The 27,239-nt window shown below is 37.8% G+C and overlaps 3 protein-coding genes across 4 annotated transcripts in view; 1 reads left to right on the top strand and 2 right to left on the bottom strand.

Annotated features, from left to right (window-relative positions):
• Positions 1 to 6,699: 6,699 nt before the first annotated feature.
• LOC127416645 (extracellular calcium-sensing receptor-like) lies at positions 6,700 to 11,750 on the top strand. The gene is made up of 6 exons (XM_051656088.1): positions 6,700 to 6,920; positions 7,295 to 7,586; positions 8,251 to 9,072; positions 9,210 to 9,437; positions 10,604 to 10,727; positions 10,837 to 11,750. Exons 1-6 carry the CDS (start codon positions 6,700 to 6,702, stop codon positions 11,748 to 11,750), a joined length of 2,601 nt encoding a protein of 866 aa, XP_051512048.1.
• A 2,369-nt stretch (positions 11,751 to 14,119) lies between these two features.
• LOC127416644 (extracellular calcium-sensing receptor) lies at positions 14,120 to 19,885 on the bottom strand. The gene is made up of 6 exons (XM_051656087.1): positions 19,620 to 19,885; positions 17,998 to 18,274; positions 16,649 to 17,482; positions 15,372 to 15,581; positions 15,138 to 15,261; positions 14,120 to 15,021 (listed from the first exon to the last, which is right to left on the bottom strand). The coding sequence occupies exons 1-6, from the start codon at positions 19,883 to 19,885 to the stop codon at positions 14,120 to 14,122; spliced, it is 2,613 nt and encodes an 870-aa protein (XP_051512047.1).
• A 2,774-nt stretch (positions 19,886 to 22,659) lies between these two features.
• LOC127416640 (1-phosphatidylinositol 4,5-bisphosphate phosphodiesterase eta-1-like) overlaps positions 22,660 to 27,239 on the bottom strand; it is a 129,323-nt gene continuing 124,743 nt past the window's right edge. For both annotated transcript variants that reach the window (XM_051656081.1, XM_051656082.1), the window contains one exon: positions 22,660 to 26,927. In XM_051656081.1, the coding sequence (XP_051512041.1) occupies positions 24,541 to 26,927 (2,387 nt within the window). In that variant the 3' untranslated portion in view covers positions 22,660 to 24,540. The remainder of the gene's footprint in view (positions 26,928 to 27,239) is intronic.

Below are 27,239 nucleotides of genomic sequence, written 5' to 3'. Positions count from 1 at the left end.
AAATAATTATTAGAATTTAAAACCCACACGCTATCATGGGGGACATGTTTCAGACACAGGAACATGTTTCAGAAATGTATGGAAGTTGCCAACTGTTTCACAGAAATAAGAGTATTATCACCCGTAGTGTGTGTAGACTACTCCAATTTGTTTCTGTAATTAAGATAAATTGATCAGTGCAAATCTGTAGAGAATTTCAAAGAGATTTTGAAATCATTTGAATCTTTTCTGTCACTGAACACTATCCAATAATGGAACACAATAAGGTCACATAGATTTTGTAGGGCCTCGTAAAGGTCTTATACTGCTGGTCTTATGATGCTCATTAAAATGGCCAGAAGTTCAGGTAACGGACAACAACTCATTTGGGTGCTAAGAAATCTCTTAAGTCACTACTGTTGGGCCTCATGTATTCAGATAGAAGACAAAGGCAGGCCTAACACAGTCGTAAAACCTAACTGAGGCCCACACACTCTGTCATAAATCTTACTGATAAAAACCACGGCAAAATCAAACAAAGGGAGTCCAAAACAGACAACAAATCCCATGAAGCCTTGCTCACTAAAGGATCGAACTCTCAACTCCTATTGGATGAGGCACACGACAGATCACCCCTCAACCATGACATCATCGGGAATAGAAATAACTCTGAGATCCTTCCGGGATTTGCTTCCACTTTGCTCGCCGTGCGTAGACGCAGCTCATCGCTGCTCATCGCTGCTTATCGCTGCTCTCAGGTGTAGCCTCGTGGCACAAGGAAGTAACGTCCGACTTGAAACTGTGGCCATACAATCTCCATCTCACTGGACGAGTTGAGATGACTCTGTGTTCCACCGAACACTCTAACGGATCCGAAGGAGACCGCCGAGCAATCCGCATCTTCATCCGATTGCCTGCAGAAGTGAAGAGATAAAAGATTTCTCTTCCATCCTCAATCAAGTCGATGTCGCTGATTTCTCCGCCAGCCCACCGGAATCAGCAGCCGTACCACCCGCCGACAGAGCGAGGAAACGGCCTCCCGTCATCACCCGAGCCTCGAGGAACCGGGTTGGAGTTAAAGGACGGATGAACACACATTCGTCTGCATCCTCATACGATTCAAGTAAGTGGTTTACGTCTAGGCAGAGACAGAATATTATAGTGTGTTATTCTTGTGTATCAAAGTGCTTGTACAGTTTACAGACTGCCGAGTCTGCTCATTGCTGCTAATAATACTCAAGGTATTACTGTAATGTACTGTTATCACGAATGAGATCTGCTGTGTTGTAGTCCAACCACATTGGACTGTTGTGTATTTCCACCATCGCGGGTGAGACAGGCACACTGAGTTTGTCCATTAAAGAATCAAAGACCGCGAAATGGTTTACGAGCCGTCCACCGCATCTCTGAGTGATAAACTAACAGTTGCTTTCTCTCCCACGATCGCGAAACCAGCTTTGGTGCCGCAACTTTACTCTCTCTCTCTCTCTCGTACTAACCACACACACACGCAACCCCTCACAAACATTCTCGCACACACTTTTGGCTAGTAGGTAACTTTGTGATAAAATCTCAGCTTTGTCCCTAAGTTATCGTACAAGCGGAGACACGCGGTAAACGGGCAGACGCCATTGACCGGTTTCTCTCCGCCCACATTCGCGGCCATATTCTCTGGCCAGAAATCTCGCGTGACGTACGCTCTACGAGAGTCACGTCCGCCATTTTGTGTGTGTCCCTCCTTACACACACACACCCATTCTCTCTCGCACACACACACACCTTCCTCTCATGTGTTATAGGATTATTTTGGTTACCATATCTAATCATGTCACTGTTTAGTTTGTAGTTGGAAGTTGAAAGTTTATTGACTGCATTGTATTGATTATTAATTGATATTACTGCATAAATAAACTTTGTTATATTTCAAAGAGAAGTGTTTTGGTTTGTTTTGCATACACCTGTGTCAAATGCTGACAGGGGATGCCAGTATTCGGATTCAAGGCTTCATTTTTTTTTTTTTTTCGAAGGTCGATGATTTTCCTAAGAGAACAATCTAATATTGAGACTGTTATATTATCTGGTTATTAGTCCCTGAGTCCAGGGTGGTGCCCCGGCGATATTAATCCTTATTAATATTCTATTGATTTTTGATAATTGATAATTATCTTTGATGATTGTTGAATTTGAAGGGACAATAAGCTATGTGTTAATGTTAATCAGTGTTTCATCGATGTTAATAATCAATGATTATCTTTGATAATTGTTGATTTAAAGGATTTTAAAAAGCTAACATTGATTCTCATCAATGTTCTATTGATTTTAATAATTAATAATTATCTTTGATAATTATTAATTATTGCTAATAACCAAACCCGCTCCTGAACGTGGCGCACTACATTTAATGGTGCGCCGTGTGAGGTTTTAATGAGTTAGATTCTATTATTTAATTTAAATATTAATTAATAACTAAAGAAATAATTATTAATTATTTCTGATAGTAACACTGATCTAAACAACCAGTAGAACCTACACTACATAATGTACAACCTGAGATAATCTTGAGTGATAATGGACCAACAGCAAGTATCATAGTTTTTATGTTCTAAGAGTTTTTAAATGTTCAGAGACTGCAATATTCAAAGAAATTCAAAATGGCCGACTTCCTGATGGGTGGACCTAATAACTATAATTATGAAAGTTGTCTGACTTGATGAGAACTATATATGTACCAATTTTGGTGACTGTAGGTGAAAATGGGGGTGCGACAGAGGCTGTCTTACATGCCCATTTTAAATGGGGCACTACAGAGCCCCCTATATGCTTATGCATGAACCTTTGCCCAGCCCTAATGGCCAACAACTCTGATGTGTCTGCAAAATGTAATGAAATTTTAAGCATGGCAAGTGACTCAAAAACACCCAAATATAGGAAGAAAGGAATAATAACAATGAATGTGTTGCCATGGCAACAGTATTTAAGATATAAAATATTCCTTTACAATTTTACCTCAGCAGTGTCTTGACATTATTCTAAAGAATTTTGAAGCAATTCATGTAAACACAAGAAGGCTATTTCAAAGTCTGTTTAAAGTGCCATACTTCCTGCTGCCAGTTGGTGGCACTATGACCGTGACCCATAATAGCTGCATTAATGTGATCAGCCCCCATTACCAAACATACAGATGAATTTTAATCAAAATTACACAATGCACACAGAAGATATAAGGCACTTCCTGTTTCCCAATTTTCACCATAAACGTATTGCTTTGCCATGGCGACACCATTCAAACTATCAAAAATAAGTTCACAATTTAGCATCTATAATGTTTTGGCATGGCGTTGCACAAATTTGGTGCCAGTCACATGAATCTCCTAGGAGGTATTTTTAAAAGTTCAGAGCCTGCGATTTTAAGAAAATCCAAAATGGCAGACTTCCTGTTGGGTGGAGCTAATGACTGTGAGTATGTGTACCAATTTTGGAGACTGTAGGTGAAAATGGGAGTGCTACAGAGCTCCCTTACATGCCCATTTTCAATGGGGTGCTACAGAGCCCCCCTGCATGCCCTAATGGCCCTAATGGCCGATGACTCTGATGTGTGTGCAAAATTTCAAGAGTTTTCACGCATGTTAAGTACCCCAAAAGTACCGAAAACCTTGAAAAGAATATAAATAATTATAATAAGCACATATAACAAGCACAAGACGGCGAGATGACCAAAATAATCAAATTTGACAGAAAAAAAATCCAGCGAATGCTGTGGACAGCTATTTTGATGTGACATTTCAATTGCTTTGAGCACAGTTGAAAAATGAGTATTTTCTTAAGTTACAGCTCTCCCTAGCATCAAAAATGAATGAAACTTGGCATGTTACCTCAGAATTTTCTCATTTGTTAAGTTTGAAAATTGCGATCAGAATATACAGGCTAATTAGTCATCACATGCCACGCCCCCAAACTTATTTGTTTATATCTTCGGAACGATTTGACATATTGAAGTTTTTTGAACAAATTTTTGTCAGGAGGGTCTGTAGGTGATGTATACCAAGTTTCGTGTGAATCAGTCAAACGCCCTAGGATGTTTAGAATTTGTAATAAATGTTTAGAAAGCTTTAGAATTTTATTCTAGCCTATACCATTATGGAGATATTAGCAAAAATGCTAAATTAGCTAATTATAGCGCCACCGTGTTGCCAACTGTCACAAAATGTTATATACCACTTTGTGTAGACACCCTTTGTGTGTACAGAAAGTTTCATGACCGTCAGCCATTCCCAATACAAGTTATTAGGTGCTGACATTTGATTGGCCACTGGCTGCTATATTTGTTGATTTTTCAAATTTCATGCCAATCGGACAAACAGTCTAGGAGGAGTTTGAAAAAGTAGGGTTTTCCTTAGAAAAGCAATAGGGCCTCCACACTTTCAGTGCTTGGGCCCTAGTAATCCTTAGAAGAACAATAGGGTCTCTGCACTTTCAGTGCTTGGGCCCTAATTACTGATGTGTTTGCAGTTACGACTGACTGAGGGCATGGCTGTGGGGACTGGGAGTAGAGGATAAAAGTTATTTTTATTGAAATAATATAGTCATTGAAATAAGTAAACAAATAAAATTTATAAGTTTATTATTTAGAATTATTACTTAAGTCTAAGTTAATAACTACTTTTGAACTATAAGTCCTGTGGTTTTAACATAAAATATTTGCTCTTATCACACTTACATCCATGTCATTTGCTTTGTTACCATCTTCCTGATTTCCCCTCTTTGGCCTGATAGGATTAAAGCAAGTATTCAGTTGTTATTAAACCATCATCCTATGTTGCTAAAAACTGGATAAATTGGCAACCACTTGGTGGTTGTTTGTAACTATAAAGCAAAGTTTTTTAATTATTATTATTATTTTAACTTACATTTATTTTTTGACATTTTTTATGATAAAAGTCCTCATGTCAGTCCTGTCTTTTCATGACGAACGTTACTGCGGAAATAACTATAAAGAATTACTCGCTCCCTACTGGCCACATGGGATACAATCTTCGAAAGGTTTAAGTTCATGCTTTATAGCTTTCAATAAACTACCTCACTGGTCATATTCATGACAAATATTATGGTATAGTGCACTTCACAAGAATTCAACTTGTCAACCAATCATATCATCAGTAATCAGTAACCGTCTGCACGGGTTTATTAGTATTTTTTACACTTTGCGTCTTTAAAATGGGTGTAATAACGATAGAACTTTCATAATAAAAATTGACTGGGATGATCTGGCTATATTTGAAAATATCAATGAAATTATAAGGGCCTGACACAAATTACCATGAAGCAATTTTTGGACATGTACTGTGGTAATAATATGTTTTGTTTTGGAAAAGTGCCACGATAATATTAAATAATACTATGGTATACAGTATGATATGGCAATCATTACCATCTGATATTGTCACAGTACCTTAAAGGAATAGTACACCCAAAAGCAGAAATTCTATCATCATTCACTTACCCTCATGCCATCCCAGATGTGTATGACTTTCTTTCTTCTGCTGAACACAAGAAAATATTTTTAGAATAATAACTTATCTCTGCTGGTCTTCACAATGCACATGAATGGGTACCAACATTTTGAAGCTCCAAAAGCACATATAGGCAGCATAAAAGTAATCCATATGACTCCAGTGTTTTAATCCATGTCTTCAGAAGTGATATTATAGGTTTTGGTGAGAAACAGATAAATATTTAATATTTCAAGGTCCTTTTTTACAGTCAATCTCCACTTTCACATTCTTCTTCTTTTGTTTTTGATGATTCACATTCTTCCTGCATATCACCACCTACTGGGCAGGAAGGAGAATGAATTGGAAAAAAAGGACTTAAATATTGGTCTGTTACTCACCCACACATTTCTCATCGCTTTAGAAGATATGGATTAACAACTGGAGTTATATGGATTACTTTTATGCAGCCTTTATGTGCTTTTTGGAGCTTTAAAATTTTGGTACCCATTCACTTGCATTGTATGGACCAACAGAGCTGAGATATTCTTCTAAAAATATTTGTTTGTGTTCAGCAGAATACAGAAAGTCATACACATCTGGGATGGAATGAAGGTGAGTAAATGATGAGATGAATTTTTAGGTGAACTATCCATTTAATGTCAGAGCACATAAGTCTTTTTGTTGCTCAGCTAGAGTCAAATGCATGACTGACATCTAGGGGACATTTTGAGAAATAACACTGTCAAGTTTAGAAGACAGACAAATAACAGGTAATCAGCTTCTTGGGTATAATTAATTGGTTAGCTCAGACAGTGCTCATCTAAGCCAGATATCCTTTAGCTATAAAACCAATGTTTCTCAGCTCAGCTTCAATAAATAAGCCGGAAGACAATCTCCCTGAGCATTGATTCATTCTGCATGCATAAAATGTCCATTATTTTTTCAGTAATGTTTTTTTGCCTTCAGTTTAAAAACTGATTCTAATTAATGATTTGTCTAATGAACTAATCAGTAATATCCTGGCAGCAAAGTAAATACCAAAACAAATAACTAAATTGTCATTCTTTTAACTAGATTAAAAAAGGAAAAGATAGAAGGACTCAGACAGTGACGTCCCAATTTCAAGAGATGCCCACTTGGCACCGCCTGCTATTTTTTAAGCAACACACCACACAACCTTCATCATAAATTTGTGAGCCTAGCAGGTGAGTGGGTCAGAAAGAGAGAGATGTGGATCACTCTGTGTATTTGTCTATGTGTGCCCATTAACTGTATCTCTGCAGCCTCAATCTCCAGCTCAGGTACCTGTCAGCTTCAGGGACACTTCAGGTTGAACGGGATGTACCAGGATGGAGATGTTATACTTGGAGGCCTTTTTGAGGTTCACTTCCTTACAGTGTTCCCAGAGCTGAGCTTCAGAACTGAGCCGGAACCACCATACTGTGAAAAGTGAGTCTGTGTGCAGATAGAATAAGGACAGCTATGCACGATCACAATGTAAGCAGGAGAAACAGCTGGAATAGATCTTTTTTTTCTCTAAAGTATAGAAATACAGTATATATAAAAAAATAAAAAAAAATTCACATTGACCTCAGTTAATCTATCAATTAATCTGCTCAAATGATGTGTTAAGAGTAGTAATGCTGTCTTGACATAAATCTATATATGTTACAGTCTTTATCTCATGTCATAGAAAACAGTCCACAAGAGCTTTTTGTGAGCTCAAATGTATGGGCAATGTGTTAATGTTCCTATTAATTCATACTTTCAGTTATTATATATGTAATATCACTAAAAATAAACACTTGTGTCACTTTTCTTAGGTTTGATATGGAAAGCTTCCAGCAAGCACAGACCATGGTTTTTGCTATTGATGAGATCAATAAGAATCCCAATCTGCTGCCTAACATCACTCTTGGTTACCATCTTTATGACAACTGTGTGATGCTAGGAATGGCATTCCGGGCTGCCATAGCCCTAATAAGTGGTCCAGAGGAGTCTTTCTCCAACCTCAACTGCACCGGTCCACCACCAGTGATTGCTATTGTGGGGGATCCAGGTTCCACTCCTTCCATTGCAATTTCCAGTGTGCTGGGGCTTTTTCGAGTACCTCTAGTAAGATGGGATGGAAAAAAGTAAAAATACACTAAATGCATATTTTTGCACTTTTCAATTAAAAAGACCATACGTATGTCCTTTTAAGCTATGTATATCCTCAACCTGATTCTACCAAAACCTGCTTGTGTATGAAAACAATTACTTTTTATTTTATGTATTTTTATGTCTTATGTCTCTCTCTCTCTCTCTCTCTCTCTCTCTCTCTCTCAAAAAAAAAAAAAAATCAAATAACCTTTATTGGCATGACAGTTTTATAACAGTATTGCAAGAGCATTACAAAGTTGGTTCTATATAGATTTAAAATAAATAAAAGGATGCAATAAAACAATAAGAAATAGTGAAAAAGAATAGTGAAACATGTAAATACTAATAAATATTACATAGGGAAAAAAAGCAAAAAAATGACACAAAATGACTTAACTATTTCTTATATTGTGAATGGCAGACACATATTTAGCTGCTAGTGTGGTTGTGTTGTCATCTACTCCAAGTAAATATCTGAGTTTCTCTGTATCAGACAGTTTATGAAATTAATGATGAAATGTTTCAAATTGGTTAAATAATGTTTCTCTGACAGTGTGGTACTTTGGGCAAATCTCCCTCTCTCTCTCTCTCCCTCTCTCTCTCCCTCTCTTTCTTTCTCTCTATCTCCTCTTATTAGGTTAGCCACTATGCCACCTGCTCCTGTTTGAGTGACAGAAAAAAGTACCCTTCCTTCTTCAGAACTATCCCCAGTGATGCCTTCCAGGTGCGGGCTATGGTTCAGATCTTGAGACATTTTGGATGGACTTGGGTTGGTCTCATCTACAGTGATGATGATTACGGCATCTACGCTGCTCAGTCCTTCCAGCAGGATGTGCAGCTGTTTGGAGGGTGTGTTGCTTTTTCTGAAATCCTGCCCCATGATAGCAACCAAATAGATATTCAGCGTATAGTGGGAGTTATACAGGCCTCCACAGCTAGAGTAGTGGTTGCTTTTTCTGCTTTAACCTATCTGATGCCTTTGATGGATGAGGTTGCAATGCAGAATGTGACGTGCAGGCAGTGGATTGCAAGTGAAGCCTGGGCCAGTAATCCTGTATTTCACAGTCCACGTTTCCTACCCTTCTTGGGGGGCACGCTGGGCATCGCTATTAGGCATGGAGAGATCCAGGGACTCCATGACTTTCTGCAACGTCTCCATCCTGACAATGATCCAAGAAACAATATGTTGAGAATCTTCTGGGAGAACATGTTCGGGTGCAGCTTTTGGGGTAGAGAGACAGATGGAGAGCAAGTGAAAAAGGTGTGTACAGGGCAAGAGGATTTGAGCAGCACAGACACAGCATATACTGATGTTTCTGCCCTGAGGGCCGCCTATAATGTGTATAAGGCAGTTTATGCCCTGGCACATGCGCTGCATGACCTGATGCAGTGTGAGGAGGGGAGAGGGCCGTTCATTGGGAACAGCTGTGCTGACATAAACAACCTGCAGCCCTGGCAGGTAAGGCTCATGTAGATGGTAGGTATAGTGGCAAATTCTATAGAAGAGCTGAACATGAACAATACAAAATATGTGCTGCAAATTAATTCAAATTACAGAATTGCATATGACACCTGTCCTGTCTACAAACTGTACAGCTGGTTCACTACCTACAGAGAGTGAACTTCACTACAGGCTTTGGGGACCATGTTTCATTCGATAAGAATGGGGATGCGCTGGCCATCTATGATGTGATGAACTGGCAGCCGAGCTCTGATGGGTCGATGATTATCCGCACAGTTGGTATAGTGGATGAAGGGGCAGCAACGGGGAAGGTGCTCACACTAGATGAAGATGCATTATTCTGGAATTTCGAGACAAAAAAAGTAAATACAATTGCATGTTACTTTAATTCTTCTTAACATTGTGGACACAATAATACAGTATACTAAGTATTAATAATTAATTACTATGTATTAGTGTGGATTACCAAACCTAGTCTATGCTGTGTTTCGTTTGGAAGGCTGCGTCCTCCGGAGGTCGCATTTGTCGGCCGCATACGTCATCGAGGCTGTCTCATTTCAGAAAAGCGAGTAGGACACTTTGAATGCAGCCTTCGAATGCGACCTTCTTTCACGAGAATTCGGAGGATGCATGAGGTGAATCCTTCATGGGCACTCACAACCCACAATTATTTGCTTCAACGGAAATGTCTAAAAAAAAATGACACCAATTTGCCCGTAAATCTGATGTTCACATGCAAGTAATGTTAATTCCCAAGTTGAAGTACCTCAGTAGACAGGTGCAGAGTATATAATATGTATAATTATATTAATATATAATTAAAATAAAGTATTATAGACAAAGTACACCTGTAAAATCTATTTTCTTTTCTCTTTACATCATTATAACTCTCCTAAAATTTACCTCATACATTTCTTTCCAAAGGGACTTTGTTCCCTTGTCACTCAAAGTGCTCGCTCTTGTTAAAGTGTGGCGTGTTGTCAAAGCAACCATGTTACGTTCTGTTTCTGTTTGTCCTACGAAGGCCATCTCATTTAAACGAGGCTTGTTTAAAGGAGGATGCTCGGTATACTGCAGCCTTCAAAAGATGCGTCCTAGATAGCACACAGCCTTCGAAACAAGACACAGCTTCTATGTTACACAAACATACACACACATGTTGGTGCGGCTATCCTTATGAGGACTCTCCATAGACATAATGATCATTATACTGTACAAATTATAGATTCTATCCCCTAACCCTAACCCAACCCCTAAACCTAACCCTCACAAAAAACTTTCTGCATTTTTACATTTTCAAAAAAATAAAAACATTGTTTAGTATGTTTTTTAAGCTATTTGAATTATGGGGAGACTAGAAATGTCCTCATAAACCACATTTATAGCATAATTTCCTTGTAATTACCAGTTTGTAACCTAAAAATCTTTCCTCGTAAACCACCCAAACCCACACACACACACACACACACACACACACACACACACATGGATCATTGTAATGAATGATAACAGATTATGTCCCTGACAGCCCCCACGGTCTGTGTGCAGTGAGAGCTGTCCCCTGGGCACCAGACGAGCCACAAGAAAGGGCCTTCCTGTCTGCTGTTTTGACTGCCTGCCATGTGCAGATGGAGAGATTTCTAATACAACAGGTGAAGAAATTATTGTTGGCAAAAAGAACAAATACTGTTCCAAAATGTAAATATATTTGAAAGAAATTTACTCATACATTTCCATCATCTCTCCTTTGTATACTCACAGATGCTATTGAGTGCACAGTGTGTCCAGAGGAGTTTTGGTCCAATCCAGAAAAGGATCAGTGTATCCCCAAAGAAGTGGAGTTTCTATCCTATGAGGAACCTCTGGGCATCTCCCTGACCACTGCCTCTCTACTGGGCACCTGCTTCTGTATTCTTGTGATGGTCGTCTTTGCTCATCACCGCAACACTCCAATTGTTCGCGCCAACAATTCAGAGCTCAGTTTCCTGTTGCTGATGTCACTCAAACTGTGTTTCCTTTGTGTGCTGCTGTTCATTGGCCGTCCACAGTTGTGGACGTGTCAGTTAAGACATGCAGTGTTTGGTATTAGCTTTGTTCTGTGCATCTCCAGCATCCTGGTCAAGACTATGGTGGTAATAGCCGTGTTTAAGTCATCTCAACCTGAAGGAAAAGGAGCAATGAAATGGTTTGGAGCAGCGCAACAAAGATGTACAGTCTTGGTCCTAACTGCCCTCCAGGTTGTCATATGTGTAGTCTGGTTATCAACTGCATCTCCAACACCCCATAAAAACAACCAGTATATCAAGTCTAAAATAGTATACGAGTGTGCTATTGGCTCAGTGGCTGGTTTTTCCATGCTGCTAGGATATATTGGCCTTTTGGCAGCGGTGAGCTTCCTGTTAGCCTTCCTTTCCAGGAACCTTCCAGATAATTTTAATGAAGCAAAAATCATTACCTTTAGCATGTTGATCTTTTGTGCTGTGTGGATTGCATTTGTTCCAGCGTATGTCAGCTCACCAGGGAAATATTCAGTGGCTGTTGAGATTTTTGCCATCCTGGCATCCAGTTTTGGATTACTGGTGGCCATATTTGCCCCAAAGTGCTACATCATCCTTTTACATCCTGAGAGGAACACTAAAAAAGCCATCATGGGAAGAGAAACACTAAAGAGATAGTTATGCATGCTGTACAGTACATATACTGTAGCCCTATCATATCTTATGTACGAACTTCGGAAATGACTCAGTGCCCTGCTTGTAGACATTTGCATAAGTATTCTTGATACAGAAAGTCAATCTTGAGCAGATGACTTTACAAAAACCTGTTATTCTGCATTCATATGTTTATTAAAATGTATAATATTTATTAAAATTCAAATTTATTGTATAGTAGTACAGTAACAGTAAATTTAAAATAGCTGTAAAATATGTGTCTTTTACTAAAGTTTTTTAAATTGCTTTGGTACTGTTTTCACAATTTAGTGGTAATTTTTTAAAACTCATCTTTAAACAGACTTAATGCAATACACAAAATCACAAGTAACTTTTTCACCACAACTTATCAGTGTTTCATTTAGAAACATGTTTAATATAAAGCAATTGCAATTCACATAAAATGTTTAATTTGCTTTTGTTCGCATTCTTTTTTTCTGTAATACACTTCATATTTTTCAATTCAACTATATTCTTCCTAATGGTTAAAGAGGTGGGTATAGAGACAGTAAGTCTATACCTCACATCGTTTTAATTACCTTTAAAAATCATAGATGGGGCTACTGTGAATAAAATCTATGGAGGCTAAGTTTCTATGGTAAATCTAAGTTTCCCCCTGAACTACATGAAGAGACATACATGCTAATATATTAATGGAAGTGAATAGTGAATCAGCCACAACATAACACAACAAAACCGCCTGCCTAATATTATGTAGGTCCCACTCGTGCCACCAAAACAGCGCCAACCTGCATCTCAGAATAGCATTCTGAGATCCTATTCTTCTCACCACAATTGTACAGAGTGGTTATCTGAGTTACCGTAGACTGTGTCAGTTTGAACCAGTCTGGCCATTCTCTGTTTACCTCTTTCATCAACAAGGCATTTCTGTCCACAGAACTGTTGCTCACTGGATGTTTTTGGCACGATTCAGAGTAAATTCTAGAGACTGTTGTGCATGAAAATCCCAGGAGATCAGCAGTTACAGAAATACTCAAACCAGCACATCTGGCACCAACAATCATGCCACAGTCCAAATTACTGAGAAAATTTTTTTTCCCCATTCTGGTGGTTGATGTGAAAATTAACTGAAGCTCCTGACCCATATCTGCATGATTTTATGCACTGCACTGCCGCCACATGATTGGCTGATTAGATAATGATTATTGGTGCCAGACGGGCTGGTTTGAGTATTTCTGTAACTGCTGATCTCCTGGGATTTTCACACACAACATTCTGTAGAATTTACTCCGAATGGTGCAAAAACAGAAAACATCCAGTGAGTGGCAGTTCTGTGGATGGAAATGCCTTGTTGATGAGAGAGGTCAACAGAGAATGGCCAGACTGGTTCGAACTGACAAAGTCTAAGGTAACTCAGATAACTGCTCTGTACAATTGTGGTGAGAAGAATATCATCTCAGAATGCTATTCTGAGATGTAGGTTGGTGCTGTTTTAGCAGCACAAGGGGGACCTACACAATATTAGGCAGGTGGTTTTAATGTTGTGGCTCGTCAGTGTATAGTGAAAAAATAAAGGTGGAGATGGGGTGGGGGATTTGAATGTAATTACATTTTTTAACAAAAACAGCATCAAAACAGTAACAGTAAATGAAAACTGTAGTGTGTGTATTTGTTGCTAAAGTCTTAGTGTTGACATTATACTTTGTTATAGCGCAAATCTGACAGACACCATGGTGGTATCTATATTCATATTGATGTTTTCACATATATTCATTGATCACACCTTTTAATTACACGTTGGATATATATTACAGGCATTATTTGGCATTACAAGCAATAGGATTTTATGCCAGTTAGGTCAGGTAAGTGTATTGCCTAAAGAAGGCTACTGTATTTTTTATTTTATTTTTCATTCAGCACCTCTAAGCACCTTGCTACTGAATTAACTTTTTAGTAAATTTAATCAATTGAATAAAGATCATTATTAGGTGTTTTGGTAATTAAGTAAAATGTTCATGTCACAAATGTATGTTTTTAAACAGCATGGTAGAAGGGTTTGTATGAGCTGGTACAAATGTGATTAGTTTGGAAATTTGTAGAGTTTTGAAAATATATTACTTACTTAATAAAAAATATAGTACCAACACAATTAAAAACCTGTTATATTATAGCTTTGTTTTATTTTTTATTTTTTTATTTGAATTTAAATTTTGATAATAAAACTGCAAGAGTTATGAAATAAATTATGAATGTTTTCTGCGATACACTTAATTAATGAGAGGAATAAACAAGGCAGTGACTCAGAATAGCTTTATTATAGAGAGAAAATCATAAAAACATAACATAAAAAAGAAAGTTTATCACAAGTACATTTATGTTTTTCCCATAAGAAACTTCTTAGTATTGTTTTCTGGCTTAAGTAAAATTATGTAACATTTTGGTGCAAATATGCAAACTAAGAGTCCAAAACTAGAGGACAAAATGGCAAAAATCTCAACAGCTACACTGTACTTCCCTGGTGAGCTGACATATGCTGGCACAAATGCAATCCAAACAGCACAAAAGATTAGCATACTGAAAGTAATAAATTTTGCCTCATTAAAATTATCTGGAAGTTTACGGGCAAAGAAAGCCAGCAAAAAACAGAAGGCAGCCAGAAAGCCAATATAGCCCAGAACACAGGCAAATCCCACAATTGACCCTACTGTGCACTCAAGGGTGACCTTTGACCCCTGGATTCCAAAGTTACGGTGTGGAGAAGGTGGACTGATGGAGAGCCACATGGCACAGATAACCACCTGAACACAGGTAAAGAGCAGAACGCTACTTCTCTGCTGGCCGGGTCCAAACCATTTCATGAGACCTGAGGATCCAGGTCTAGCTGAGCGAAATGCAACCAGAACCACAATGGTTTTGACCAAAATACAGGAGATGCACAAGACAAAACTGATTCCAAATGCAGCCTGCTGAAACCTACATGACCACAGTGAGGGCTGGCCAACAAAAACTAGAGAGCACAAGAAGCAGAGTTTGATTGACAACAGGAGCAGGAAACTGAGCTCTGAGTTGTTGGCTTTAACTATCGGAGTGTTCCTGTGGTATAGGAAAATAACAGCCACAGAAGTTGTCATTACAGCTCCCGAAACAGCAACACTCGTCAAAGTGATGCCCATTGTTTCTGTAAAGGAGAGAAACTCTGTCTCTCGGGGCATGCATTCATTTCTTAAACTGTTAGACCAGAACTCCTGGGGACACCGGTAACATTTTACAGAGCCTGTGATAAAATTAAGAGAGTATAATTAAAGCTTTAGTGACTTCATAAATGTGTGGTTCAGTAATTCAATCCTTCAGATCAGGATTATAAATACAGTAATAAAGAACATTAATGACCTGTACTATTGCTGATTTCTCCCTCAGTGCAGGGCACGCAGTCAAAACAGCACACAGGCAGACCCTTTTTAATGGCTTTACGTGTCCCTGGAGGGCACTCAGCAGTGCACACGGATACAGGCACCTGGGAACATGGCATATAGAAGACAGAGTAAGACTATAGAGACAATGAAATTTATATGAAACTGACCCTTTTTGTAATGACCCCTTTATTTTATTAGAAGTCCCTCTCACCTTCCCAGAGTCCCCAGGCCATTGAATAGCTGACTCATTAATAATGAGCTGACTGCCTTCCACTCTACCTACAGAAACATACTGGAGTGAACCATCAGGAGCTCTCTGCCAATTCACCAGGTCATAGACAGGTGGGATGCCCCCATCCAGGAAATAAAACTCCTCTCCTAACTGAGTAGTGAAATTAACTTGTCCAATGTGTTGTAAAAGCTTTAAAAGGAAAAAAGAGTGAGTAAATTACAGTAAAAAAAAAAAAGGGGGGGGAAAGAGTATTTGGACACTTAAGCTCCACTTAAAATGTATGAATTTTAAATATGTTTTGAGTTCATTTTAAACATTTACATTTATTCATTTAGCAGATGATTTTACCTAAAGCAATTTACAACTGAGAATACAAGTACATGCAATTAATCCAAGAGAGATTACAATACATGTAGGCCTACCACAGATTTTGGTAAGTACCAGAGTAGTACTATGGAGTAGTAAAAACAGTGTTTCTATTGTAGTATACAGCATGTTGTAGATCAAACAATACAATAAAGTATTAATGTAATTATTCACAAACAGTATATCTATTATTTTATAATGTAAAACCTAGCAAACAAATGTGTGCTTGTGACATCTTTTGTGTCATATATTTGTGTCATACATTTTAAAACCCTTCAAAGGTTTGGAAACACATTTTTGTTCTTGAATTTAATTGATGCTTCCCTTCTGCTAAATATTATTACTGTTTGAAATAACTGTTTTATATTTTTATTTATTTTCAAATTAATTTAGTACCACGTGATATCAAAACCCCATTTTCAGCAGCCATAACTCTAGTCTACCAAAATGAATCTGTGTCATGTAATCATTAAGAAATTATTCTAATGTGCTAATTTGGTACTCAAGAAAAATTTATTTTTGTTAGAACAGGTGAAAACGGTTTTATCTACTTAATGAAGGATGGATATCACAATACAGTTACTTTTTCATAGCTGCTCGAAAAATCACTTAGAAGTGCCCTAAAAGCCAATTACATTTTTGGGAAGTGTTGCCGAAAGCACTGGATTAATGCCTAAAATGTCATTGCTGCATACATGTTGATTCTTGGATGAACAGAGCATATCATTTATTTACTTTATAGATTATTTATGTATTTATATAAATAGTCATTTTAACTAACATTTAACATTATAAATGTCTTTATTGTAATTCTTGGTCAACTAAAAGCATAGCATTTCCAAACTTTTGAAGGTAGTGTATGTATAAAAAATGACAAATGGAATAAATACCTGTGCTGGAGTTATGTTGTCTGGAGAGGAACACTGTGGCTTCATTGTAGGGTCAGAGCTATTTTGTGAGGTGCATTCCAACAGAGAATGAAGTGCATGAGCAGCAGCATATACAGCCAAGTATACATTATACGTCACTCTCAGACTAGCGGTATCTGTAAATTGACGATTTACTCCTGACAGACTCTCTGTGCCACTGCATGGAGGGAGGTTTTTCTGAAAAGCTGTGGAGGAGCCGTTTTTAAGGCTACAGCCAAATATATTTTCCCACAAGTCCCTCAAAAGGGCATCTTTTGGGTAACGGTCAGGATGTAGCTGTCGGAGGTGCGCATCGAAGCCAGGTATGGGTGCATTTCTCAACGCCACACCTAGCGTTCCCTTCGTGATGGTGTAGAGCTGAGGCTTGCTCAAAAGATATCCACTGGTGCTCCAGATCTCACTGGCCAAGAACAGTCTGTCTGTCACATTCCTACGGATCAATTCCAACAGAAATGCCTCCACATCCGCATACCAAGCAAAAACCAGGATCACTCGAGCAGAAGAGGCTTGTACTGTTGTCGCTGCACGTCTCACATCTTTAGCTAATTGCTCCCTGAAGATTGTGTGGAAAAAGGCCAAGCAGATCCCTGTGCCTTTAATTTCCTCTTCAAACACCTGCACTGCCCCACGACCATAGTCATTATCAGCAACCACGGCTCCAACCCAGGTCCAGCCAAAGCGTTTAGCCATCTGTGCCATGGTGCTTGCCTGATAAGCATCACTGGGGATAGTGCGGAAAAAATTGGGGTAATTTTGTCTGTCACTGAGACATGAGCAGCTCGCCAGGTAGCTGATCTAGAAAGATATTTCAAGCAACATTTGCAGTGAGTATAGATTTCTTTGTCATGTTGTACATTTACAAATAGCTAAACAGCTAATCGTTAATCCCATATGAAAGGAAATCACAAATAAGACCTAAATAAATTTTAAAATGTTTCTCCAAACAGGAGTGACATTAAATAGAGCAAATGGAGACTTTCTGCTTCTCTCCTGAGAAAAGTATCCAGTTATGTCACATGGGTGATCTCATTAATGTCTCAAATTTTGCTCACAAAGTCACAAAGTCTGCAATCAAAATTTGAAAATTCATCAAATTCTCCCAAGACCAAATCATCTGTGCTTTGCTATCCACATTAATTAATAGCTCTGTATTTAGTTTACCATATTTCAATTTTTATTTCTCCTATGGAATTTTCTTCAACATAAAGTCTCCTGAGCTATGAAAGAACAACCTCAAGCAATTTTCCTTTGGGATATTTTGACTTTTTCATTTTTTTTTTTTTTTTCATTCTGAGTAATATGGTCCTCACCATCACGATCTGCATGGGACCCAGGGTCCTGGACAGAATAATGCACTGAGTAGAGGAAGAATCTCCAATTATGAGCTTGGCTGGTTTAGTGGTGTCACAGGTACTGTTTCTTCCACTGATCATTGACATTGCTGCCCTCAGGCTGTGGGGGTAATGAGAACAGCTATCCAATATGTGATATCCCAATCGAACCCCTGGCAACAGTGAGGGGTTACGGTTAATTTCTTCGACTGCAAACACTACAGCCTGAGCCCAGCGCACAGAGCGTTCCTGAAGACTGACAAAAGACAGACCATTTTCAGTGTAATGATTATACAGCTCTACAAGTTATAACACTAGATGTCACAAAGCATAACTGTAAAAGAGCTCGAACATCTGTCATTGAAGCAAACTGATAAAGTATTCTTCAAATATCAAAAAAACATGTAAGCATGTTGTATTTTACCAGTCCATTTTAACCAAGATCGAGAACAACAACAATGATGATGATTATAATAATACATTAAATAATATAAAAAATAAATGCAAGGATAATGATAAATTATACTATACTGTATTACTTATATGGATATATTACCAATAAAATAAAATAAAAATAAAATAAAAATAAAAAAAAAGAATTTCAGTCTTTTTTATTTTTAAGATTTACACATTTCAATGACAACTGTTAATCAAACTGAAAAATTTTAATCTTTAAATAATCTTTATCTTATAATATATTATTAGAAGATAAAGAATAAATGTTAAGCATTCAAGTTTAATTAAATACTGCACATTCTTAATATGTACATTTTGTATTTTAAGATAAAAAATAATTGTTAAGCATTAAAGTTGAATTAAATACTTCATATTCAGAATATGTACATTTACAAAACACTTATAAAATAAACCTGACTTGACTAAAATATTACTCAGTTCATTTTGATAGAAATTTGTCACAACTGGCATGCGTAAATAGACAGAATCATTTTTATGGTGCACATTAAACAAACATACAATCATAAACACAAGAATATTATAAACATACAATATATTAAATAATCTGTGAAATAAATAAATGATTAAATAAAACTTTTCAGTGGTGGGCAAAAATCAAACAGTGTTCATTTGAGCTGCTAAAGAAGGTCAGCCCTGAGGAACATTGTGCAGGTGCACACAACAGCAATGGGACAGCAAATATGTAACATCATGTAAACTATATCTGTATTCACATATATTAACCTTTATTTCACCTTATTAATATATTCAATATATAATTTACCTTAAGATCAAGAAATTGCAAAATTATGTTCATTTGATAAAGTACAGGTGTTTAAATGATTGAATAATTGTTCTGTACAGGCAATGTTATGAGCTACAGCACATTTACAGTATTGATATAATATTAATCTTAAACAATTATGCTTCCAAATAAATGTTTAAGGTTAACAGGAGATTAAAATGAAATAAAAACTGATGAAATTTAATTTTGGATGTCTTGAAAGTCCTAGTACACCTGTAGGGAAAACTTAAGAGAACAAACTTAGTATATTATTATTCTACAGAATAAATCAATACACACAATGAGTTTGTCAAGTGTTAGAAGAGACTGGAAGGAGAATGAGAAAGGGCAACTCACTTACACGTTGCATGGTTGTAATTCGGCTCTTCTGGTGAAGCTCAGGTCAGGGGTCACAGGCAGAATGTATACATTAATGAGAGTACCAATAATCACATCACCATCTTGGTAGAGACCAACTTCATCTAACTGCTGTGATATATCCATGTTCATACACTTTTCCTGCCGAGTCTCCTCCACCACATAAAACCCCATCCCAGCCTTCCATACTGCCCACAATAGAAGCACCAGCAAAGTCGGTGGGTGCCGAGATAGGATGGGTACAGACATTGGCACAGTTAGGTGTTACCAACCTGCCTAGCAGCCTTCCTGCACCATTGTGTGTCAGAGCAGGGTAAGAATGGATATTTGTTATGGCCACAGTCCTGAGAGAGCAGTAGAAAAACAAGGACCAGAGATAACAACGGGAGCTTAACGGGAGGCCAAATTGTGCCTCCTCTGAATCGTAAAATTAGAGATAATTATACAATAATTTATGATAAGTTCACGGTTAGATGAAGCTGCAGAGGGACAGACAGTATTTTTGTAATAAGTGGGGCACTGAGACACAGTTACTTATCTTCTGTCTAAAACAACAAAGTCACATCTGCTAGAAAGCCACTGATAAACTGACTTTTAATTACAAAAGTTCACCTGTGTTTACATGATGAAACAATCCTGTCTAACATCCCAGCATCAGAGAGTTTTGTGTTTGCTTTTGGATAGACTTGGAAACTTACACTGTCATGGATTACAGCAATCCAGTTTAAAAGAATGTTCCAGGCTCAATCAACAGCATTTATGGCATAGTGTTGACCAAATATTTTTCTTAAAATAAACAAGGGATTATTTAAAACAAAAAAAGAAGGAAAAAGTTTTGAAAAGTCTAGCCACAATACATAGACATTATATGTGATAACTTGATTTTTGTGAGATATCTGTATAAAATAACACTAAAATCATGTTAACATGTATAATGTTTACATCTTGTGGCTATAATTTTGAAATGTGTGTATTTTAATGTTAATGGACTGGCCACATCCACTTCCATTGTAAGTGCCTTTCTGTAACCACAAATTTTTCTTCTTTTTTTCTTCTTTTTTAAATAAACGTGGGACATCAAAATTTTTTTTTTTTTTTTTTTTTTTTGTGGCAATCAACATAATGACACAAATACTGTCAGTTGAGCTTAATTTGTATTGAACCTGGAACATTCCTTAAAATGGATGGGCATTTGTCTCTAAAAAATTATTACATGTCATGGCCAGTCATGATCACCTTTGTGTGGCAATGCCATAATATAGAGCAAACAAAGTTATACAGAATAAAGACAAAGCAGAGGTAGAAGGGAGAAATCACACATTCAAAACTTCACTTCATGGTAAACATTTGAACATTTTATTGCATTGGTAGGAAAATGCTTATACTCGTCTTTGATGAGCAACCATAAAAAGAACAATTAACTAGATGCCTTTAAGCACAGGAGAATTGAAAAAAAGAAAAATGATTCTATTTTGTCTCTTTAAAAAGAAAACTAAATATTAAGTCTAACAAATGTTATTTTTGCTCTCTGTATCAAAGCAATTATAAAAATAAAACTTTAACCTTACAACTTTAGAATATGAAGAATTTCAAACCTCTTTAAATCATGACTAACAGAAAGCAAGCAAGTCAGAGCAAGCAGGTAAATGTGCTGTATTGCATTCAATACAACAGAAACATTCTGTGCAAAATCAGAGCACAGGAACATCTACAGATCTGTGCATAGTCATGCTGAAATTGTGCATGATTCACATGCTGTTTTATTAAAGAAAAAATGTCAGTTATTAAAATTTAAATGGAAACCCATAGTGCATTGACTGAGGATAAATTTACCAACATATTGGGTCCTATTTTAAGAGCACTACATCTTAACGCAGCACTATGCGATACGTTATATGCGCAAAGTCAATAGGCATGGCCACAAAGTTATGTTATTCTTGTGCAAGCATGCGCTAAGTCAAGACGAAAGTGGTTAGCAAAATCACATGTACAATGTGCTAATGGCCTGGGTCAAGTGCAATTTAATTTGGAGGTTCTTCTCCGGTTATTGCACCATCTGCGTCCTTTTATGTATTCCATTTCCTGTCAAGCACCAGCGATATAAACAAAGACAACACATTCATAAGAAGTTGGTAGAGTAAATGGACTGAATGCAATGCATTAGAACAGAGGTCGGGAACCTATGGCTCGCGAGCCACAAGTGGCTCTTCGTTAAATATCATTTGGCTCGCCGGGTGTCTCACCATTCACCAACACATGATCGTTTAAAACTTTCTAGAGATAATTTTCCTGCAGAAAGTGTGGGTGCAATTGTAAAGCTTGAAGTCAATGACACTGTTTTCATTTCTTTTCTCCCGAATTTGTCGTACAGCCTACTCCTGGTGAACAAGGTTTGAAATGAACACCCGCAAAATGCTAATTTTTCATACGGAGTATTTTGCTGATATACCAGCCACTGTGGAAGGTGACCTGTAAGACTTCTCGGAGTGATATGTGAAACACACTTTATTATATTTTTAAGAACAGACAAAAGAAAAGCTCGTGTCTGATTCGCTGTTTGTTCAGAGGCGTGCAACGGGACTCTGGTGAAGAGTGGAACAAGCACATGTAAAGAGTTTTCACTCTTTTTTTCTCTGTTTCATTTGTATGAAAACTATTTGCAAGAAAAATGTAGCCTATGAGAATGCTGCAAATGATCTCCGATCATCTCGTGAGGTGCAGTGAGTTTAGTTTGCTTTATTTCTACGGAGCAGTTCGCTCTTACACATTGTGGTACAGGTATATTTGTATTAAAGAAACAAAGACAAAAGTGATTAAATTATAAAGTAATACAAGACATGTTCACCTTGAATCTAAAATGTAGTTCTATTTTATTTAGCAAAAACTGTATTACCAAAACGCAATACAAACACATTCAATAAGAACACACATTTGGCAGCTTTGGGAACACAAGGGAATTTATTAGGCTTATTTATTATGATGATTATTATAATTATCTTTACATTTATAATTGTCTTTAGTTCTTAATCTGTAGGCTATTAGTAATTTTTCACCTGGTGTCATTGACGGATGCTTGCATGATGGCAAATGGGGCCGTTGGAGACGGTAAATGTTTGGATTTGGGGAGGTGGTTATATTTAAGATTTTTAAATATAATTGCTTGTAAATATTTAATTGCTTTTTTCATTTAGTTTAAAGTGCAATTTGAATTTAGAAATGTCTTTTTGTTTAAGTTTTTCATGTTTCAATTAAAAATGTAATTAATTTAAGCAAAATCAATAAAGCAAAAATATTCACCGACACTTGGCAGGGGGGTTGAACATATAATCAGATATCGCAATATTTTAAAGGTGATTATCGTTAAAATATTTTTTACATATCGCCCAGCCCAAAAGTGACACCAGGTGAAAAATGTATAGCCTACAGATTAAGAACTAAAGACAATTATAGATGTAAAGATAATTATAATAATCATCATAATAAATAAGCCTAATAAATTCCCTTGTGTTCCCAAAAAATGCTGCCAAATGTGTGTTCTTATTGAATGTGTTTGTTGGGAAGTAAAATTTTTCATGAACAAGTGTAAAATGAAGTAATTTTATGGAAACCCGCACAAACACGTGTACTCAATTCCATATTGCAACATGTTACATATATATTTTGCATATTTGTTTGTTTTTGTGTTTTTGAGTAGTCTATGGGCAATATAAACATTTTATTTTATTGAAAAACTTTATTTTTGAAAATAGTAAATTATTCATTTGTGCTATGGCTCTTTCGAAAAAATGCATCAACCAAAAATAAAAAAATTGGCTCCTTAGTGAAAAAAGGTTCCCGACCCCTGCATTAGAAGAATAGAAATATGGACTTACATTAATTTGCTCATTAAGTGCGTCTTTGTTGAATGTCAGGCATATCTCTATGACAGTGACAGGTTTCTGTTATACAAGCTTTAAACGCAAGGAAAATGTGGTGCTTGTCAAGACTAATTGGATGTAGGCTCCATACAGAGAATGAAAGTATAATTAATCATATTGATCTACTGACACACAAATCATGGCTAGTATTAACAGTGATTGCCAGGGACATAATTTGATGTTCCAATGTATTTTCAGAGTTTGGACATTTATTACTTTATTACCACTGTAAATGCAGGAACTGAGTTTAGACTTTGCTCCAAGAATAGATGTGGTTCTCAGACATCTTATCGCAATGACCTATTTCTCAGGAAACTATCAAATTGCACTTGCACCACTGCATTAACATGCAATGTAAATTAAATAATTTAATTAATTAATTAATTAAATCCATCCACGTTTGCGCGTATACACAAGCAGTTCTAACCATGGCCACTTGCACTTTGCTCTGGCACGAAAATTGTCCTGCGCATAGAATTAGTGCTCTCGCGAAAATTGGATAAGACACAACGCACAGTCACTGCGCGTAGCGCTGTGCCTTGTGTGGTCATGAAAATAGAGCCCATTTTATGTACAAACTATAGAGACATAAAAAATAACATATGATATGCAGGAAGACTGAATAAAAAGAGAAGCCCCTTCATGACCTTGTTGTACTACAAAAAAAGGACATATAGCAGATAACAACAGAAATGTGTCCAAGAAATATCCATTCTAATTGCTTAATTTTCTTTTTTTCTTCATATTTCTTTTTCACCTAAAGACAACACACACTTTGAACAATAGATTATTCCAAGCATAATAGGGACAACATATACAGAAATTAATCCATTTGATACAGCAGGGGTAGTACGTGTAGGAGCGGGAAACCACCTACCGTGATATACAGTATATGTACACATTTCTAGAAGTATGTCCTGCTACATATAGTTTAGACTGTTACTGGGAAACACATGCACAGTCAAAAACAGTGGGAGAGATGCACAGTCAAAGCCTAAGTAGGAAGTAGACCTCTGGTTCTGATGGGCTGGAGAAGTCAGGAGGGAGCACAGAATCATCAGCATAGTAGCAATCTCCATATCCATAGCGCATCGTAGTGCAGGCTCCTTCAGGCAAGCCTCGGTCCTCAAGACCTAGCTGGTCTAGATAACCAACGATATAAGAACCTGTAGAATGCCGGTTTGGTGGAGGATTTTGATGAGAGACCAGCTTATTGCGAAGCACTACTTCCGTGGATCCTTCAATGCGGCAGTGTTTGAAGGCCTCCTGCTGTCTCTCACGTGCCCGATTGGCTATATGACGCACACGACTTTGACTGCGGGAGGAAAGCCGCCTTGACAGGAATGGCGGAGGGTCCTCAGGGTCATCTGTAAAACTCTGAGAAACAAGAGGGAGCACTGGCAGAGGTTTAGGGGTGGGCTGAGAACAAGAGGGGAAGGAACATGGATAGTCCTCATGTTCCAAATTCACAAGCTTGCGAAGCTGCTCAGTTAAGGGATCAGCAGACTTTGGTCGACTGTCCAAGCCACACGTCCATCTTTGGTCTTGCATTGTGGGAGTGAAAAAACTTCGGCTGATGGACTTGTACTTGCTCTGAAAGTTACATGATATGTCCTCAGAGGTCAGGTCTCCTAGGCTTTTGGACTTGAAGTGATTGGAGACTTTTGAAGAGGAGGCTGGGGACAGCCCATTGAGGATTTGAGGAGGTATAGGAAAGTCCTGATTGTGTGGAGATGGCTGGGAATATAGGTTTGGAGGGGCTGTGCAATGTTCCAATTGAACAGAGCTGTAAATCATGTCATAGTCTGATATAGGAGTATACAAGTCCCTATCTAATGATGTATGTTTTGCTTGAGTCCTTGCAAGACATTCTGAGGACAAAGAGCTTTTTTTCAAGTGTTCTGACCTGCGAATCAGGTCATTGTTGTCTCTTGTCTTCTGATCCCTTTCCTCTGTGTTATCTATCCTGTTACAACCACGTGGAAATTGACCTATATCATTATAACAGTTAAAGTTCCTTGATTGGGATTTGCTAATAGGATGGCTGCTTTGACTGATAGTAGTATAAATCTGACTTCGGTGTGCTGACGGAGATTGGTAGTGTCTGTAAAAGGGTGATGTGTCCGTGGAGTAAGAATGAACAGGAGAAGGATGGTATGAGGGTTTGTGGAGAGAGGATGGTTCCAGTCTTAGCACATGATAGGGAGAGCTCTGGTTTGAGCCTTGAACATTTCTGAAGTCATTGCACCATTGACGGCCCTGACTCAAAGAGGTCAGTGTGTTGTCTAAGGGATCCCCATCTACATTGATTTCCACCTCCATCAAGCTGCTGCTTGCTGAGTCCTGGCACAGCAAGAAGCGGTCTGAGACTGTGCTGTTGACTGAGGTTTCTCTGTAACCTCCAGATTCAAAGTCCCTTAAGGAGCCAGTGGAATGGCACTGGCTACTATAGCCTTGCTTTCTGTTTAATGCCAAGCTCACATTTCGTCCTGAAGAACATTCTAAAGGCGCCTTGATGGGGGAGGATCCCTTGCTGACCACTGAGCCAACTAAGTCATCTTGGAAGTTCTTTGAACAACAGCTGTGTGCAGACACAGGAGAAAGCACCTCCTCATCCAGGATGGTAAAGACCTCAGGTTCAGTGGTTTCAGGACTAGAGGGTCTGTCAGCTAGCTCTGAGGCTGTGCAGGCAGATTCTTTAATGACTTTTAATGGAGTACTAGAAAGCTCATTGTTGAAAAGAGGATGTTTCAGATGTTGTAAGTTCGAAAATAGATTAAGGGTGCTCTGCTCAGCAGTATCCTCAAACTGGCCAATCATAGCAGATATTGACCCACAAGTGTCATACTCATTTCCCAGTGAGACAGCATCAATAAGGCGAGAGAGAGCGCTGTCTTGGAGGGACACTTGACTCATTTGATCAGGCTGGTTAATTCCAGGCAGAGGGGGAGTCTTGGGACAGCTGCTTGAAGAAGTGGATGAAGAGGAGGACGAGGAATACGTTGCTGCCTTTGGTGTTAACACATTCTTTCTAAGAGATTCTGATTGGTTTGATTCTCTTTGACTTCCTTCAGTCCGCAAGCTAACACCACAATCACATCGTTCTGAAGGACATGAACTTTGGCCAGCTGGCCCTTTGGAAGAGCATAATTTATCAGTGAGACCATCTCTTGAGTGTTGTTTGTGAAGATCACCCACATGTTCCCTACTGCCCTCAGTGACCAGGTAAGGAGTCTCATTTGTATCATCGGGCTTAGTGTTACAGTCCCAAATGTGGTCAGCAGAAAGGGCATGGGCATCAGGGTCTTTAAAGGCAGAAGTTTCAATGAGAATATCCATTGAGATGGATCTGGGCTTCTTGTGGTTGAAGGAATCTGTGGAAGACATTAAACAGGAGATGATTGTCAGTAACTTGACAAAAAACAACAACAACAAACTTCACAGGCCTGCAAACACCAAAATCCATCACAAGCCAATCTGTACACAGGACAAATGGAATGTATCATCAAGTACGACTGTGAGAAGGAAGTTTGATAATATGTAGGTGCAAAGGGGAACATCCAGTTTTTTGTTGTTCTGTTTTCATTTTTAAACACAGCTTTGATGAATTATGATCTGAATTTTCATTAAAAAATAAAAATAAATAACCCTTAAAAAAAAAAAAAAGAAAAAAAAAGAATAATTAC

Source organism: Myxocyprinus asiaticus, chromosome 26, assembly GCF_019703515.2.
Source record: "Myxocyprinus asiaticus isolate MX2 ecotype Aquarium Trade chromosome 26, UBuf_Myxa_2, whole genome shotgun sequence".
Classification (NCBI taxonomy): domain Eukaryota; kingdom Metazoa; phylum Chordata; class Actinopteri; order Cypriniformes; family Catostomidae; genus Myxocyprinus; species Myxocyprinus asiaticus.
The sequence above is the reverse complement of the archived record's forward strand: the minus strand, read 5'-3'. Positions and strand labels throughout refer to the sequence as shown.

What these genes read in the sequence shown, in the direction of transcription:
- LOC127416644 (XM_051656087.1), bottom strand. Translation starts at nt 19,885, where the DNA reads ATGTCTGTACCCATCCTATCTCGGCACCCACCGACTTTGCTGGTGCTT. An exon ending in GTCCCATGCAGATCGTGATG is followed by an intron (nt 17,483 to 17,997) that starts GTGAGGACCATA and finishes ATATCTTTCTAG; the next exon opens with ATCAGCTACCTGGCGAGCTG. An exon ending in GGCCTGGGGACTCTGGGAAG is followed by an intron (nt 15,262 to 15,371) that starts GTGAGAGGGACT and finishes CCATGTTCCCAG; the next exon opens with GTGCCTGTATCCGTGTGCAC.
- LOC127416645 (XM_051656088.1), top strand. Translation starts at nt 6,700, where the DNA reads ATGTGGATCACTCTGTGTATTTGTCTATGTGTGCCCATTAACTGTATC. An exon ending in GGCTTTTTCGAGTACCTCTA is followed by an intron (nt 7,587 to 8,250) that starts GTAAGATGGGAT and finishes TCCTCTTATTAG; the next exon opens with GTTAGCCACTATGCCACCTG. An exon ending in ACAACCTGCAGCCCTGGCAG is followed by an intron (nt 9,073 to 9,209) that starts GTAAGGCTCATG and finishes CAAACTGTACAG; the next exon opens with CTGGTTCACTACCTACAGAG.